Genomic DNA, 16,868 nt, shown 5'->3' on the forward strand with positions numbered 1-16,868 from the left:
GGGATGAGGTAGGAAGGAAAGAGCCAGAGGTCGAGGAAATGAAAATGGACTAAGTAGCTTGGGTGTCACAGAATTGGTCTCTAGTCTCAACTATTGTCCTGACTCAGGGTAGGCCTCTTCAGCGTTCTTGTTTAAGAGGTACAGGTTGGGTGGGAGTCCTTTCGGTTCTAACACTAGAGGGTAGTAGAATCCAGTTTCCAAGGGGAGAAAGGGCGGAGAGAAGGGGGAGGGGGAGAAGAGACCAAAACCGGGAGGTGAGAGAAAAGAGACGTGGGGGAAAGGGAGATGAGTTAGAGAGTGGGTGAGGAAAATACCTTGGGCAGATCTTAGACGACTTTCCTGAGACCGAGGAAGAATTCTTTCATCTTGCCTCATTAGGATCATACAACTCGTTGAAACTGAGGTATTGGGGAACTCAAAATTAAGGGCAGGGAGTTTCTCCCGATAATATCCAGGACAGAAGCTGCCCAGCCTTAGAAGGTGGGTGGGTATGAAATGGGGAAAAGTGAGAAAAACAGATTCCTGAGCCTCCTTGATATCTTCCTTTCAGAAACTCAGCCAAGTCAGGTTACTGAACATCTTAGCTCTGTCCCCACAGGACCAAGTGAAGGATGAAGAGGCCCAGATCAAGGCTGACTAGTTTCAGTTGTAGGAGGAAATGCAGACAGATTTCTACTCCTAGCTCAGCTGGGTGGGGCAGAAACAGGATCTGTGTCCCCTAGGGCTGGGCTGCAGGTGGGAAGGATAGCTGTTACTTTTGCATTTGGTTTCTACACAGGAGTTTGCTCCCCATTAGCCAAGAAAAGAGGCTGCAGAGAGTGACCAAGGCATCAATGGGAGTGGACATGTGATTCTGGGGACTGGGAGCATACTAGGGCTCTTTGCTTTTGATCCCAACCCTTAGTCTGCAGAGGAACCACTTGAGGAAGTATGGGCAGGAAGACATAGAATAGATGGCTACCAAGACCTGTTCTTTCTCTCCCTCTCCCTCCCTTCCTTCTTTCCTTTCTTTGAAAAATGTGGGGTACTGGGGATTGATCTTAGGGTACACACATGCTAGGTGACATTCTGCCACTGAGCTATATCCCCAGCCCATTTTTTAAAATTTTGAAATAGATTCTTACCAAGTTACCCAGACATACCTTGAACTCATTCTGTAGCCCAAGTAGGCCTTAAACTTGAGATCTTCCTGCTTCAGCCTCCAGAGTAGCTGAGATTATTTATAGGCCTGTCGTAACCTGTATCTTTTTTTGTTTGTTTGTTTTGAGACAGGGTCTTTTTGTAACCTCAGCTGGCCTGGAACTCACTATTGTAGACCAGGCTGGCCTCAGTCTCAGAGAGATCCACCTGCCTCTGCCTCCTGAGTGCAGGGATTAAAGGCGCACACCACCACACCCAGCTCCCCACCTGTATCTTAAGCTGAGATTCAACCATAGCTTTGTGTCTCTGCCCGCCCAGTTATAGGTTTCCCTGACAGGCAAGATCCTCAGTTTTCCGAGATTATGGTAAAATTATCTTCTAAAACAAATACCTGAGGCTGGGAAGGTGGCTCTGTCGGTAAAATGCCTTGCAAGCCAGAAAACCTGAGTTCCATCCCCAAGAACCCACATGAAGAAAGCTAGGTGTGGCATCTCAGTGCTTGTGGGGCAGAGACAGGCAGATCCGTAGGGCTTGGTGGCCCGCTGACCTAGCCTACTAGGTAATTCCAGACCAATGAGAGCCCTCCACCAAAAAACAAAGTGGAGAGCATCTAAGGAATAATACGAGACCACATGCACACATATGCATGTGCACCTGCACACACAAACCTGCACACATATGAACATACACATACACATGTGCACACACACACAAAAAACACATGTATGCAAACATACCTTTGATTCGAAGCTGGAGAGATGGGTCAGTGGTTAAGAGCACTGTCTGCTCTTGCAGAGGATCTGGGTTTGGTTCCCAGCACCCACATGGTGGCTAACAACTGTTCATAACTCCAGTTCCAGAGGAACCAACACCTTCTTCTGGTCTCTGCGGGCATTGCATGACATGGGTACACTTATATACATGCAGGGAAAACACTTGTATGTATAAAATAAAAATAAATATATCAAAAAATTAAAAACACCTTTGATCCCAGCACTTGAGAGGCTGAGGCAGGAGGCCAGCCTGGGCTACATAGACCAACCCAACCAGGACTATATAGCAAGATCCTGTCTCAAATAACTAACTAACTAACTAACTAACTAACTAACTAACTAAATAAATAAATAAATAAATAAATAAACCCCAGGTGTGGTAGTACAAGCCTTTAATCCTAGCACTCAAGCAGAGTCAGGCAGATGTTTGTGAGTTCAAGGCCAGCCTGGTCTACATAGGTTCAGGTCAGCCAAGGTTACATAGTAAGACCCTGTCTCCCCCACCAAAAAAGGTCAAATAATAACTCCAACAAAAACAGAGAAACAGGGCTAGAGAAATGGCTCACTGTTTGGCTGCTCTTACAGAACACCTGAGTTCAAATCCCAGCACCCACATGACCAGTAACAAGCATCCATAAATCCAGTTCTACAGGATCCAAGCCCTCTTCTGGCTTCTGAGGGCACTGCACAACTTGAATGCACTTACATATATGCAGGCATAACACTCATACACATAAAATAAAAATAAATTTTAAAAAAGGTTAAAAAAAAAAAAAGCAAAGAGGGGCTGGAGAGATGGCTCAGAGGTTAAGAGCACTGGCTGCTCTTGCAGAAGACCTGAGTTCAATTCCCAGCATCCACATGGTGGCTAAGAACCACCCATAACTCCAGTTCCAGGGGAATCCAACGCCTTCTTCTAACTCAGCAGACATTGCATGATACAGGTGCAGTTACACACATGCAGGCAATACACTTACATAAAATAAAAATAAGTAAAAAAAACTGGGGGGGGGGTCTTTTTTTTTTTTTTTGGTCTTGTTGAGACAGGGTCTCCCTGTAGCCCCAGCTGTCCTGGAACTCACTATGTAGACCAGGATGGCCTTGAACTCACAGAGATCCACCTGCCTCTGCCTCCCGAGTGCTGGGATTAAAGGTATGTGCCACCACTCCTGGCTGTAAAATATTTTTTTAAAAAGAGCAAAGAATGGGGGCTGGAGATGGCTCAGCGGTTAAGAACACTGACTATTCTTGCAGAAGACCTGGGTTTGAATCCCAGCACCCACATGGCAGCCAACAACTATCTATAACTCCAGTTCCAGGGGATCTGACAGTCTCTTCTGTCCTCCATAGGCATTGCACGACAAGGGTGCATTTACCTACATGCAGGCAATACATGCATACACATAAAATAAAAATAATAATAACAATTTTTTTGTCTTTTTGAAGCAGGGTCTCCCTGTAGCCCCAGGTGTCCTGGAACTCACTATGTAGACCAGGCTGGCCTTCGACTCACAGAGATCTACCTGCCTCTGTCTCCCAAGTGCTGGGACTACAGGCGTGCGCCACCACGCCCGGCTAAATAAAATATTTTTTTTAAAAAGCAAAAAAAAACACCAACTCTCCTTCCCCAACTTCTTATGTCCCTGGCTGAAATCTAAAAGCCAGTCTTCTCCCTAAGTCTTCTCACTGGCTCACTTCCCAACAGCTGGACACATATCTGACACACTGGTTGGATTAGGCAAGGCACTGACTGAAGGAGGTGAGATCATTTTACTTAAACCTTATTGGCCTGCATGCCTATTTTGGGCTCTTTCTTTTGCCCATCTTTGATCTTTCTGCCAGTCTTGCTTTCTGCTTCCCCATGGTGCCTTTCCAGTTTCTTCCGAGTTTGTGTTCCCTTTCTTCCTAGCTTCTACCCTAAGGCTGAGTCCTTGCAGTAGACAGTTCACCTGGACATGTAGCCTGAACCTCACATACTCCTTGACTGTACTCCCTCCAGTCTGTACCTCCTCCAGTTCCATCCAGTAGCAACAGGTGTATTTCCATTGCTGTACCAACTCTAGACCCAGGAAACTACCTAGGACCCCTGCCTCCCTGATTAGTCTGAACCAAGTCCATATTTTAGAGGAGGCAGGGGAAAAAAGGAAAAGAGAGGGCTGATAGAAGTGGCCAGGATCCAGCCAATCTGCATCTGTGTGATTATTTTATGCCCCAGAATGGTGTCTAAAGTAGTCTGTGCTTCCCAGTCTGAGATGTCCGTCCCAGCCCCAAATCTATGCCTCCTTGGCTTAAATCTTCATAACACTCCCACTCTGCCTAAACCCCATTTTCTTTTCTTTTTTTTTTTTCTTCCTTTTTTTTCTTTTTTGATACAGGATCTTGCCAGGAAGCCCAGGCTGACCTCAAACTCACGGCAATCCTGCCTCATCCTCCTGAGTGCTGGGATTACAGGCATGCACCACCATGCCTGGCCCTTAGCCCATTTTCTGACCCTGGAATCATCTCTGATCCTCAGCATTGTTCAGTGTCCACAGAAAGTCAACTCTTAAACTAAGGGGTCTCAGTCACACTCTCAAGACTCCACAGTTAGTTCCTTCTGCCTATATCCCCCAGCCTGCCCCATTCTGTAGGCCTTCTCTCTGGCACTCCCTTTATTGTCTTCTGACCTGTCTCATTTTTCCTGTAGCTCATTCTGGCCACTTCATTTCTGTGGCCCTGTGCTATCCTAACAGCAGTTCTGACTCTGATTTTAGCTCAGTAAGTATATGGACCAACAAAAGGAAAAGAGATTACACGAGGCCAGATCTTGAGTGCTCCTTTGATGGGACATGAGCTAGAAAGAGTCTAAGAAAAACATAAAATTATAAGCAGACTTGGGATGGAGGGGATTGGGGATCAGGCAAGTTAGAGAATAGTAGACAGGAGGGATAAAGATGGGCAGGAGTTTGTGCTATTGAGGAAATGACAATGTTAAATATGACAGTACCATTGGGTTATTATTTAGTGTGAGAACTGAGAGCAAAAGAAAATAATAAATCCCAGTGGTGGCCAAGCAGGTATCCAGAAATCTCTCTTATTCAGATTTGTCTTTCTCTTGTTCAGATTTGTCTCAGTCACTTTGTTTCTTTGAATTCCCCCTCTTGGAGCTGACAAGAAGACTCCATAGGTAAAGGTGTTTGTTGCCAAGCCTAATGACCTGAGTTCAATTCTCTAAACTCAGATGATGGAAAGAGAACCAATTCCCAAAAATTGTCCTCTGACTTTCACATGCAGGCCATGGCACACACACACCCAGGCCCACACACCAATAAATAAATGTAATTTCTTTTCTCTAGGGATTGTCTGTCTATTTTGATATATGTTTTGCCTTTTTAAACTTTTTTTACAGATTTAATTCACTTTATTTTCTATCATATAAAAACCCTATGTATATTAATTCAACTGTGAACGTAAAAATTTACAGCAAAGAGATGTATCTTTGCTCTGGAAATTGTTATTGAATATGTTAAAGCTGTAATGAAATGCTTCTTTTAATCATGTAGTTATTAAACAAAACAAAACAAAAAAACCTATGTAGTAGCCACAGCTGGAGCCTGGGTTCTCTGTTCAGAGACTGTGGTGTGGGTTTTCACAAGATGGTCATTAAATTCTTGACAGGGAGACTTGAAGACCATCTCTTTTCTGTGGTCAGGGGTCAGGTAGCTATAGGTCTTGGAGATGACATCAAAGGTGGTCTTGGAGAAGTTACCCAGGGTGGCATTGCATCCCTGGCAGATGCATAGTAGTGATCAATACCAGCCATCAGCAGCAGCTTCTTGGGCACAGGAGCAGAATCGACACCAGTGCCTCTGGGGGCAGGGATGAGGGGCACCAGCATAGAGATACAATGGCCTGTCACCTTGCATGGGATGGTGTGGGGCTTGCCAATTTTGTTTCCCCAATAGCCTCTCCACACAGGCACACTGGAAAGCTTGGCCAAGATGCATGCCCCTCAAATGGCAGTAGCAATCTCCTTGGAGCACTTAACACCCAGACCAACATGACCATTGTAGTCCCCAATGGTGACAAAAGCCTTGAACCTGGTCTACTGGCCAGCCCAAGTGAGTCTGCTTCTGCACTGGCATGATCTTTAAAACCTCATCCTTAAGGGATACTCCCAAGAAAAAGTCAATAATCTCAAGATTCCTTAATGGGCAGGGAAAACAGGTAGATCTCCTCCAGGGACTTGAACTTCATGTCCTTGACCAGGCAGCCCAGCTTTGTGATGGGGATCCATTCCTTGTCTTCAGTTTTACCTCCATGGACCCCACAGCCCTGAGGCAGAAGCCCGGAGGCTGCTGGGGCTTCCCAAGCCTTGGCCCCTAAGTACTCCAGGCCCTCCCACTATACCAGTGTTATCTGCCATTTGGGGTTTCCTGAGGACTCTGTCTTTTGTTTTTAAAAATTATTCTTTATTGGCTGAAGAGATGGCTCAGTGGTTAAGAGCACTTCCAGAGGACAGAGGTTCAATCCCAGCACCCACATGGTCCCTAATTCCAGTTCCAGGGATCTGAAGCCCTCTTCTGGCCTCCATGAGCATTGCATAACACAGGTGTACTTACATACTGGCAGGCAAAACATTCATACACATAAAAGTGAAATTAATTAATTAATTAAAATTAAATTGTTAAATTATTAATGACTTAATTATTAATTATTTAATGAAATTAATTTTAATAGATTCTTTTTTGTTGGGCGTGGTGGTGCATGCCTTTAGTCCCAGCACTCAGGAGGCAGAGGCAGGGGGATCTCTGTGGCTTCAAGGCCAGCCTGGTCTAAATAGTGAGTTCCAGGCCAGATGGTGTGACAGGAAGACCCTGTCTCAAAAAGACCAAAAAAAAAAAGATCCTTTTTTAGGGACTCGTGAGTAGGTAAAGTGACTGCTGCCAGTCTGCTGACCTAAGTTCCTGGGACTCACATGGTAGAAGGAGAGAACCAACTCCAGAAAGCTGTCCTCTGACCCCCACAGGCATACTGTGGCATGTGTACAATACACATACACATGCGCGCGCGCACACACACACACACACACACACTTAAATAATTTTAAAAAATTATTTTTGGTCTTTTCGAGTCAGGATTTTAGCCCTAGATGGCCTGGAATCACTATATAGACCAGGCTGGCCTTGAACTCACAGAGATCTGCCTGCCTCTGTCTCCCAAGTGCTGGGATTAAAGGTGTGTGCAAAAAATTGTTTTAAATACTAGGAATTGAACCCAGGGTCCTGGGAGGAACCTAGCTCTTTCTGTGGTTGGTGGTGAGGCCAAAGAGAATGTAGGCAAACACAGCCCAGGTCCTCCCTAGAATCCATCCTCTCACTAAATTCCCAGGATCCCCCCTTACTTTTGCCTCTTGCTTCCACAACCTTGCCATGTCTTCTTCTATTGTCACCACTCGAAAGACTGATTTTCATGAGAAATTCTTATCCCATACCTGCCAGGACTTATTCCAACAGCCTTCTCAAAGTGTTGGCCCAACCATAAACACAGGGAAAAATAATATGGCCTTTTGTCTCTTAACATGTTAAGTCCCTGATGTTGTGGTAGTGTGTTTATAGAAGCTGAGTGACAGCAAGGGGGGGGGCGGTCTGCAGACATCTGGGGCCATTGAGAAATAGGACCCAAATATGCCTTGTGTTCAGCCCTCTCTTTCTTTCCCTGGGTGGCTCACTCCAGCTTTAGAGCCCTTGAGGAACAAGCAAACCCAGCCCCCTGAGCTCAAAGGGATGTTGTTAGGCAACCAGGAAATGCGGTTGTCATTAAAGGATGGGCTGGGTATTGAGGAACCAATGAGCCTGCATGATTGGAAGATAAGAACACAGCACATAAGGACATTTAGATGGAATATCTTAGAGCACAAGATGCCACCATCTCAATACTGTGCACAGTGAAGTTCCAAGCTGAAGGGGAGAAACGGTATTTTTCAGTGAAGGAACCCCCTCTAGAGCCCCTGTATTCTATATGGGGGTCTATCGCCGCAGGTGGAAAGCATCCTAAGGAGGAGCAGTAGACGGGAATGTGAAGTTACGTGCAGTAACCCTAGTCCTGGGGATGGAATCCAGTCCAATTATCAGTAATCTACCACATCAGTCGAGTCCCCAGCAGCTTCCTGTGCAAACTGCAGGAACCAAGGTGATGAACAAAAAACGAATAGCTTATCACACCAAGAGACAAAGCTATACAGAAATGGATCACAAGCATTTCATCTACACCCATGCTCCTGCCTAGTTGAACTCTGATTATTTACCCTCCTCTCTTCCAAAGCCCAAGAGTCTCCTCTCAAATTTCTGTCTGTTTTCTGACCTGGAATCTCACCAGGGGCAAATAGGACATCATTCACTAAGGAGCTTTCTTATCTATTCCTACCCTGACCCATCCTCCTGAGATGCCACCCCATCTCTTCCCACTTCGGCCCAACTCCCTCCCTCCCCCGCTCACTCAATCTGACCCTCACTCTCACTGTTCTCCCCCACACCACTCCACCCATCCTTGTCCCTCCCTGACTCACCTCAAGTCCCATTGTCACAAACAAAAATTTCAGCACAACCCTCTCTAACCGGTTCGGCTTAGATGTACAGCCTGCCATGGGGACAGAGATAGGTTTAAGTGAATGCTTGGCCACATGCAGGTACATCCACAGTTATAGACAGAGGCAGCCCCACATACATGAATGACACACAGAGAGACACATGATGGTGGGGACATAGTATGTTACAGTTATGTGTCTGTCCTCTCCTGATGGAGGGGTCTTTGAGGACAGGGATCATGTGTAATATGTCTCTGTCATCTCCCTTGATCCTGACACAAAATAATTTTCACCCAATGTTTGTTGAATGAATGCATACTTGCAGGCACGCACACAGTAATGCCACACAGACAAATACACATGCTAAAGATGCCTCATGATTTAAATTGTTCCCATTCTTAGAACTCAGAATGTGGGTGGAAGGAAAGTAGGTAGAGAGGCATGAGGGAATGGGACTTCAGTGTAGAAGAAAGAACTGAACTCCAAATACAGGCATTGTTCTTGAAATGTTTCCATCACCAGTATTTTCTTTTTTTCTATTTTAATTTTTTAAAATTTATTTTTGGAGGGGTCTTTTTTTTTTTAAGACAAGGTCTCCTTGTAGCCCCAGCTGTCCTGGAACTATGTAGACCAGGCTGGCCTCGAACTCACAAAGATCTGCCTGCCTCTGCCTCACAAGTGCTGGGATTAAAGGCGTGCACCACCATGCCCAGCTGGGAGGGGGAGTCTTTTTGAGACAGGGTCTCTCTGTAGCTCCAGCTGGCCTGGAACTCACTATGTAGACCAGGCTGGCTTTGAACTCACAGAGATTCATCTGCCTCTGCCTCCTGAGTGCTGGGACTAAAGGTGTGCGCCACCACGCCCGGCTCACCAATATTTTCTTATAGCCCCTGACCTGAAAATATGACTTCTCCAGGCTTTATCGAAGAAGAGAGTAGAAAAGTCCTAAGTAGAAGTTCTCCAGGAGTATGGTCCTTGTGAGGCTTACAGTACTAAGGGGATGAGGGGATAGATAGAACCTGCAATAGAGGTTAGATGAGGAGGAAAAGATCCTTACCTCAATCAAAGGCCTGGGTAGCTGCCAGACTTGTTCTCCCTCTCAGGCCAGTGGCACACATAGCCCCCACTTTAAGGCTATCTATTCATGAAGTTGTGGGGCTATTCATTACCTTAATATCCCCTCAAGAACAGTCTGCTTCCCTTCAGTGCTTTCTATGGCTAAAGTTGGAATGGGTGATTTAGGGTCCCAACCAGGGACTCAGAGACATCTTATCTGGTAGCACTTTAGAAGGAAGAGTATATTGTGAATGGAAAGGCCAAAGCAGACTGGATGTGCAGTTTGTGATCTAACTGTCTTCCCACCCCCATGCCTCAGTTTCTCCCGTGGTTTCCTGTACCTGGAGGGTTGAATCCGTGGGAAGGAAAGGAGCTCTTCTGAAAGCATGTGATAGGATCCAAGGTGTGATAATTATAATTATAACACAGGATGCTCCCCCTCCCATTCCTGTTGGCCCTACCCCACCCCTGCCACACTGGATCTCAAAGCAGCATTGGGGTGGGGCTGTTCCCCTGGCACAGGTGGGGACCTGAGTCCTGAAGAGGGGAAGGGGTTTGCCAAGGTGGAGGTGGAGAGAAACTAGGAGTTTGGCACTCAGCCTGGCCCTTGAGCCTGCCTCTGACCTGTAGGGAATAGTCCTTGAGGAAGAGGTCACTATCATAGTCACTACAGAGAGGTGGGATTCAGAGATAGTGTCCTAGTCTAGGGAAAGTTAGAGTCCAGATTACAACCCAGGTTCAGGATGGTCATTCATAGTCATTTGGGATCTCTGCCTACTGACCCTACCTCACCACCTTTCTCCATACTACATTTATTCAGAAATACATGCTTCTGCAAAAATGCATTTCATCCCCATTAGGTGCTGTGAACTGTTCTAACATGGATAACTGAAACAAGATTCTCAGGTAAGCTTAATTTTCAAAGACTTTACACAGGACAGTTTTCATCCTGTTCCTCAGTTTAATACATTTACCGAATCTCTGGCATACAACAGGCCTCAATCAATGTATCTTGAATTAAAGCTTACAATTTAGTTAAGGAGATAAGATGTACACAAATTATGAGTACGTAAGCTATAATAAAGAAGCTAGCAAAGGCGAGGAAGAATAGAAGAGAGAAAGATTAATTTTAAGTGGGAGGAGCTGAGAAGCTTCATGGGAAATGTGGCATTTGAGGTCAGTTTTGAGAGATGAGTAAGATTGACAGGTAAGAGGTCTAGGGAAGTGGCTCAGTGATAGAGAGTTTGCATGCAAAAGGCATCCTCTCTCCACCTAAAACAAAAACAAAACAAAATACCATCCCACAGGTAAAGTTGATGTAGTAGTGTCAGAAAATACTCTACATTAATGACTTCTCCCCTTATTGCTGCTTCATTCTTTCTGTGCATGAGGACATTGTTGCAAGATTTTAACCTCTATTTTTCCTTTTTCCAGGTCTGTCTCTGTGTTTATGTCACAGCACCTTCCAAACATTCACAGGTAAAACCCTGAGATGAGGATGGGATCCCACTGCCTGCACCCAGATCTGTACCTCCTTCCCTTACTCCCTGGCGCCCATTAGCTAGCCCAGGCCGTGGGGGCGGTGGCTGCCTGAGTCTCCTCTCTGTGCCAGGCCCGGCCCCCGGAGACGCACCTGTTCTGACCTGCTTAGCAGGTTCCCAGGTTTCTGCCTTCGTTGTTGGCTGCGGCTGGGAAGCAGCTCTGGGGGAGCTCAGCGCTCCCGATCACGGCTTCTTGGGGGTAGCCACGGCAGGGTGGGTAGAACGAGGGGCTGGGTCCCCTAGTGGAGACCCAAGTGGAATAGGCAAGAACGTCAGTGCCTGGGGACACCATTACTTCCTGCCTCTGGGTCAGAGCCTTACCCAGCTCCAGAACCGGCTCCCAGGGAGAACTTGGTGGAACCTCAGAATCACTGGGTCGATCTGCCTTTCAACCAATGCCTCTGTCCCTGGGAGCCGAGATGTGGGGCCCTGAAGCCTGGCTGCTGCTGTTGTTCCTGGCATCGTTTACAGGTAGGACTTGCCTGAACCATCAGGACCCTTGCTTCTGTGCCCCACCTGGCATAGACACACACTCAGACACATAAACACACGCGCATACACACACATGCATGCAAACACACACTTTTTTCCCTTGGATTCTGCGTGGAGGAGCCAAACTCTTTCTCCTACACCCACTTGCCAGCAGTGCCGCCCCCCCCCCCCGAAAAGCCAAGGTAGCTCTTCCTTCTCAGGTCCCCTTTCAGACCCCAGGCCAGGTCACTAATGTCTGGGGTCCATAACTATCGCTGTCAAAACCTTGCCTAGGCCTGAGCTGTCTCTGGGGGAATGAATATATATATGTTGATCTGGTACAAGTGGGCAGAGATGTGGAACCTGAGGACCCTGCTCACCCCAGGGCTTCCAGAGGCTCCCTGGCCTACCCACTGGGCTCTAGAACTGCTCCTGAGAGCAGAGGCTGACTCAGGGCTGAGTTGCCCTCAACAGTCATCAGGTGCAGCGAGCCTGATGTCCAGGGACTAGACAGGCGTTTCTGTCTCGTCTCATGATATTCTGTGCTCCAGAACTGGGGTGTCTGTTGGGGAAGTACAGAAAAGCCAAGAATACCTTTTACTCTGGTCCTTCTCTTTCTCTGGGCACAAACACCACTAAGTGTAGGATAGTGATGCAGATTTCTTGCATGATGAGTGGTGGGTATCTAAAGCAGAGGGCCTTCCAGATGGGATATGGTCCACTTTGGGTTCATTTCCTGTCTCCTCATTTTCCCTGTTGGATGCCTTATGCTACTCCTCACTTCCTATCTAATGTATATGGAACATAAATAAATTATAGAAATCTATCATTTTCAGAGAGGGGAAGAGAGTGTGTATGCAATAAGACCACAGTAGGCTGCTATAGGCTGTTTCCTGGTCAGCAAGTAACTGAGAAATCTTTTTCCTTAAAAAGACAGTGCCTTGTCTGCAGAAGATAGTGGATTCTCAGCCCCAGGAGCAGTAGCCAAGGAGTGTCAGTTGTCCAGAATCATCTGGCTGTGACTCCCCACCCTCATTCTTAGCTGAAGCTCAAGAGAACAGGGCCTGGTTCCCTGAACTGGGAGGACCAGAGGCTGATCTCACTCTGGTCTTCTAACAGAAGGGTCTTTGGCCCAATCTCCAATCTCAGGATACTGAGCTCTAATCTCTCTGCCACTTCCCCCTACTCTCAACCCCTGGCTGTCATTCCCCTCTTCCAGACAGTCCTTCTCACTTGATTAGGAGGGTGGGGCCTCCCACTGGGCCAGGGAACCAGCAGACACTTTCCTGTAGGATCTACCCACACCTGAAGAATGGAGTCACACTATGCTGTCTCAAGATTTGGATGAGATGGATCAAAGAGATCACCACTCTAACTCCTAGATGGGAAAACTAAGAGAAACAGATAGGCAGGTGAAATCTGCACGATTACTCAGTGTAAGATGCATAACCAGGGTTAGTGTCTTGGTTACCTGATTTCTTGTTCATTAAAAAAAAAACTATGCTGGGTTCAGCCAGGGAACTAGGTGCTAGTGATGCAATTGTGACTGTGACACTATCTCTACCTTCCTTCTCCATAGTGCAAAACTGTCCTAAGAGTAGCCCCGTAGAGGGGAAAGAATTGGTTAGAAAATTATCCCTGACTTTATCCAGTGTCTGAGGGAAGCTGTGCCAGGGAGAAAGGCTGGATCCAGGATTGCCCAGGAAGCTAGTACCTAGTGAGACACCACTGTACTTCTGCTGCCGTAGCCTGCACAGAGTAGAAGGCTGCGCTCAGGGATCTCTGGGGGCTTGGGTCACAGGGTCCTAGCCCAAGGATCAGATGGTCCCACTGATAACCACCACTCTGATTCTGGCTCCTCTGTGTGTGGGCATCTTCTTAGTGGCCGCAGGAGCCTGGAGTATTTTCATATTTCTGAGCAGTCCTTGGACTTGGAAGTCAGAAGCCTTGAGTTCTGGTCCCAATTCTGCTATTAATTGCTAGGTGGCTTTGAGCAGCTAAAAAGGCTACTTCAGTAGACCAAGAAGGAGGACTAGATGGTCTCTGCAGACCTTCCAGCTCTGAAATACTAGGCTCTTATGAATGTCCAGCTCTTAGCTGAAGTGTGGTGCTTGTGGAGTTAGAAGAATTGATCAGTCTCCTTATGGCTTAGAGGACCCTTACTGGCCCCCCTCTTGGGCTATTAGAGCTTTGAGCACTAGGGCTCTGCCCCACCCCTGACAGAGAGAGGAGCCCTGGCTTGGGAGGCGCCTCAAAGACCACAGCTCTTTGTCTCTCCTTAATGGGATGAGTTTCCGGGTGAGGTCCCACCCCTCCTCCCTCCCCCATCTCTTGCCCTGAAGCTGAGGGGCCCAAGTCTGTGAACTTCTTTCCAATAGGATCCAAGTCTCTAGATCTTAGCAGGACCAAGGAGTGAGTGGTTCTCTGAAGTCTGAGTTCTGTCTTCTGAGAGTTAAGATCAGCTTTCTGTTGAGATTCATTTCCTAAAAAGGGAGGGGCCCCATCCCTGATTTTCTACTGTTGATGACAGGGGGCAGGCCCTTTTCTGTAGGACCTACCCAAATCCAGAGAAGCCAGAAAGGGAGGCTTGCTTCCCCGCCCAAGTGTGGAAAACTAGGAGAATTCCAGGGAAGCCCTTGGCCCCAGTGACCCTGATTCCATCCTAGTATTTCAAGATAGAGGGCCTAGGGTAGGGACCGCAGCTACAAAGATGGTAGTGAGGCGCAGAACATGCACAGTCCCATCTTGTGGACCACATCCTCAGAACCCAGGGGTCCTCAGGCAAAGGGAACGGGTGCTAGCCACTCTGGGGAACAGCCCTGTAAGGAGAGAATGCTTGGATTTTCTGACCTCCAAAACTTACACTGACCACAAATACTAGGCAGAGAAGGGATGGAGATAAAATGGGAAACTGAGTCAGGTAAAGAGAGTAGAGGAGCTTTGGGGTCTGGATCTGGGAATAGAAATCAATTAAGTTCAGAATGGGGAGGCAGTGGGATGGTGCTCCTTCATTGAAACAGGAGCCAACATAGAGCCTCTAGCCTCAGGAACTGTTCTCATACCCCCCCCCCCAACACTTCTCTCCAAAACTGTCTTCTGAGAGCTAGGGTTGAGGCTGTGATGTGGGGTGAGGCAGAACCAGCCACAGTGGGAGAAGGGGTGGGCAGAATTGGTGGGGAGGCTAGATCTCAGGAGTTTGAGAGAAGTCGAATTCTGGGTCTCCCACCCACAGTGTGGCTGTTGTGGTGACTCAGCAGGGCTCAGACTCTGGCTCCGGGGGGGTTTAGGGGACTTATCTGTGCTGAGAGCTGTGTCTGGGCCAAAGCTGACTGCCTTATGAACTGTCCTCCCCCATTATTCTTCTCTCCTATGACTTATGTGCCACCCCCCCAGACACTAATCTGTGGGTGGGCACTTTGCCCGGGTTGGGAAGCTCTCACTAAGCTAGGGGGCTTAGAACAGCTGGGATAAGTGAGGGAGGTGGGTTAAGGCAGAGGGAAAGTCTTATGGTTTCCAAAGTTCCTTAATTCCAAGGCCGAGGTTATTAGTGGGGAAAAGACCAAAAGGGTTTTGCTTTGTTTATGTCACCTGTCTTGGAGTGAGGGTGTGTATGGAGTTAGATGCCTTTCTCTCAGGCCTTTTCTTACCTCAAACTAACCCACACTCTCTAGCTTTCTCTGGTGGAGCTGGTACTGTGAGTGAGGGGAAGCAAGAGTTAACAATGGAGAATGAGACCCTAGACAGCTTGGACCCCTCCCCCTAGCCCCAGGCACATCCCCCTCTTCCCACCAAACCCACACTAGACAGCTCTTTCCCCAGGCCTAGAGCCAGAGCTGGTTTTTCTGGTGGTGGCAAGCAGCAAAGCCCTGACAGAGATTCCCAGGGAGAGGCCTGCTTGGGGGGCCAGAGTGCTGGGGGGCCTAGGGGTGTAACCATAGTGGATGAGAAGGGTGGGAGTTCCTCTGTAGGAACCTGAGGGGCAAGGGAGAAAGAGAGCTTTTGTTCTGTTTGGAAGGATTGGTGGCGATTTCCCATCACCTGAAGGGACAGTGACCTCATCCCTGGTTACCTCCACCTTGAGCCTGAGATGAATCTGCCCTCAAATCTTGAGGTGAGGTGGGGAGATATGCCAGGGGCAATACTCCAGACAACCTGAACAGGCAGATACCAAGAGCCACATACTACTGACCAAGGGCAGCTGAGCCAGACATGCGGAAGCCAAGATAAACGACATCAAAATATTTACTATGTGTGCAGAGTTCTGTAGAACGGGAATGTGTGCCATGCATTCAGAGAGTGTGAGACATATATGTTGTATACATGTATGTTCACATACCAATACATAACTCTTCCCTCTTGGTATAGAAAAGTTAGTACATATATTTCCTTGAAGATAAGATGTGTGAACAGATACATATGTGAACCATCCCCAAGTTCATGCAAGGAAATAGCCTCACATGCATGTGAACTAGACTCACTAACTCCTTTCCTCTTCTTCACAGACCTACTTCTAGGACCTCCACAAGTGTGTGTATCACTGTATATACCAGCAGAAGATGCTGATGCATAAAGGTCCCTAAGAAAAAAAAAAAATCTCTTCCTCCAAAGATGTTGCCATGCCAGCCTCAGTTTCCTCTATTGATACCAGAGGCCAGGCCTTACACAAAAAGGAAAGTTGGGACCCAGGCATAGCATAGAGTGGGGTGTAGCCAGCTAGCCCAAGCCAGGAATGGAAGACCTGTCTGGGATCGGGCGGGGTACACAAAGGGTAGGGCCCCAAGGAGGCCTGAGGGGGCCTGGCCAGGGGTGGGGGAGGCTGAGGGCAGGGATCCCGTCTGGCCAGTTGGGCCTGTTCTCTTACTTGCGCAAGGTGGTGGCTGTGGCTGGGCCTGCTGCTGTGTGGCAGCTTCTGAGTCACCAAGGCTCCTGACCAGCGTCCTGGTGCTCCTTGAGAGTAGGGGTGGGGAGTCAGGGGGAGGAGTACCCAGCAAACTAGAGTCCACCAGCCTCAGCAAACAATTTGCAGCAGAAGGGTCCGTGGGCTTGGCCTAGCCTGGCCACTACATGCCCGTAAGGTGACCTCACCAGGCAGGCGGTGTGTCTCCTTTGGTCTGGTGACATCATAATGCTGACGCCAGGCAGGCACTGGGTGGGGGAGAGGAGGAGGCAGTCCTGGCCTGCCCTGGTCTGGGAGCCTGGGCTCCTGAGTCCATGAAGCCAGGGCTAGGACACTTGGGCCCAAATTCTCTTTTCTCAACTCCTTCAGTTTGGGAGATGAACCACAGGCAATCCCTCAGCCTGAGATGCTCCTGCTAAATAGTG

At 47.8% G+C, this 16,868-nt stretch overlaps 1 protein-coding gene and 1 pseudogene across 2 annotated transcripts in view; one reads left to right on the forward strand and one right to left on the reverse strand.

The window, feature by feature from the left end:
- Positions 1-5,482: 5,482 nt before the first annotated feature.
- Positions 5,483-6,318, reverse strand: LOC108491544 (annotated as a pseudogene).
- A 4,941-nt stretch (positions 6,319-11,259) lies between these two features.
- Positions 11,260-16,868, forward strand: part of Nectin4 (nectin cell adhesion molecule 4) — a 16,457-nt gene continuing 10,848 nt past the window's right edge. For both annotated transcript variants that reach the window (XM_008848016.3, XM_008848017.3), the window contains exon 1: positions 11,260-11,546. In XM_008848016.3, coding sequence (XP_008846238.1) covers positions 11,471-11,546 — 76 coding nt within the window. In that variant the 5' untranslated portion in view covers positions 11,260-11,470. The remainder of the gene's footprint in view (positions 11,547-16,868) is intronic.

The sequence above is a fragment of the Nannospalax galili genome, unplaced genomic scaffold (genome assembly GCF_000622305.1).
Source record: "Nannospalax galili isolate Female #2095 unplaced genomic scaffold, S.galili_v1.0 scaffold484, whole genome shotgun sequence".
Lineage (NCBI taxonomy): Eukaryota > Metazoa > Chordata > Mammalia > Rodentia > Spalacidae > Nannospalax > Nannospalax galili.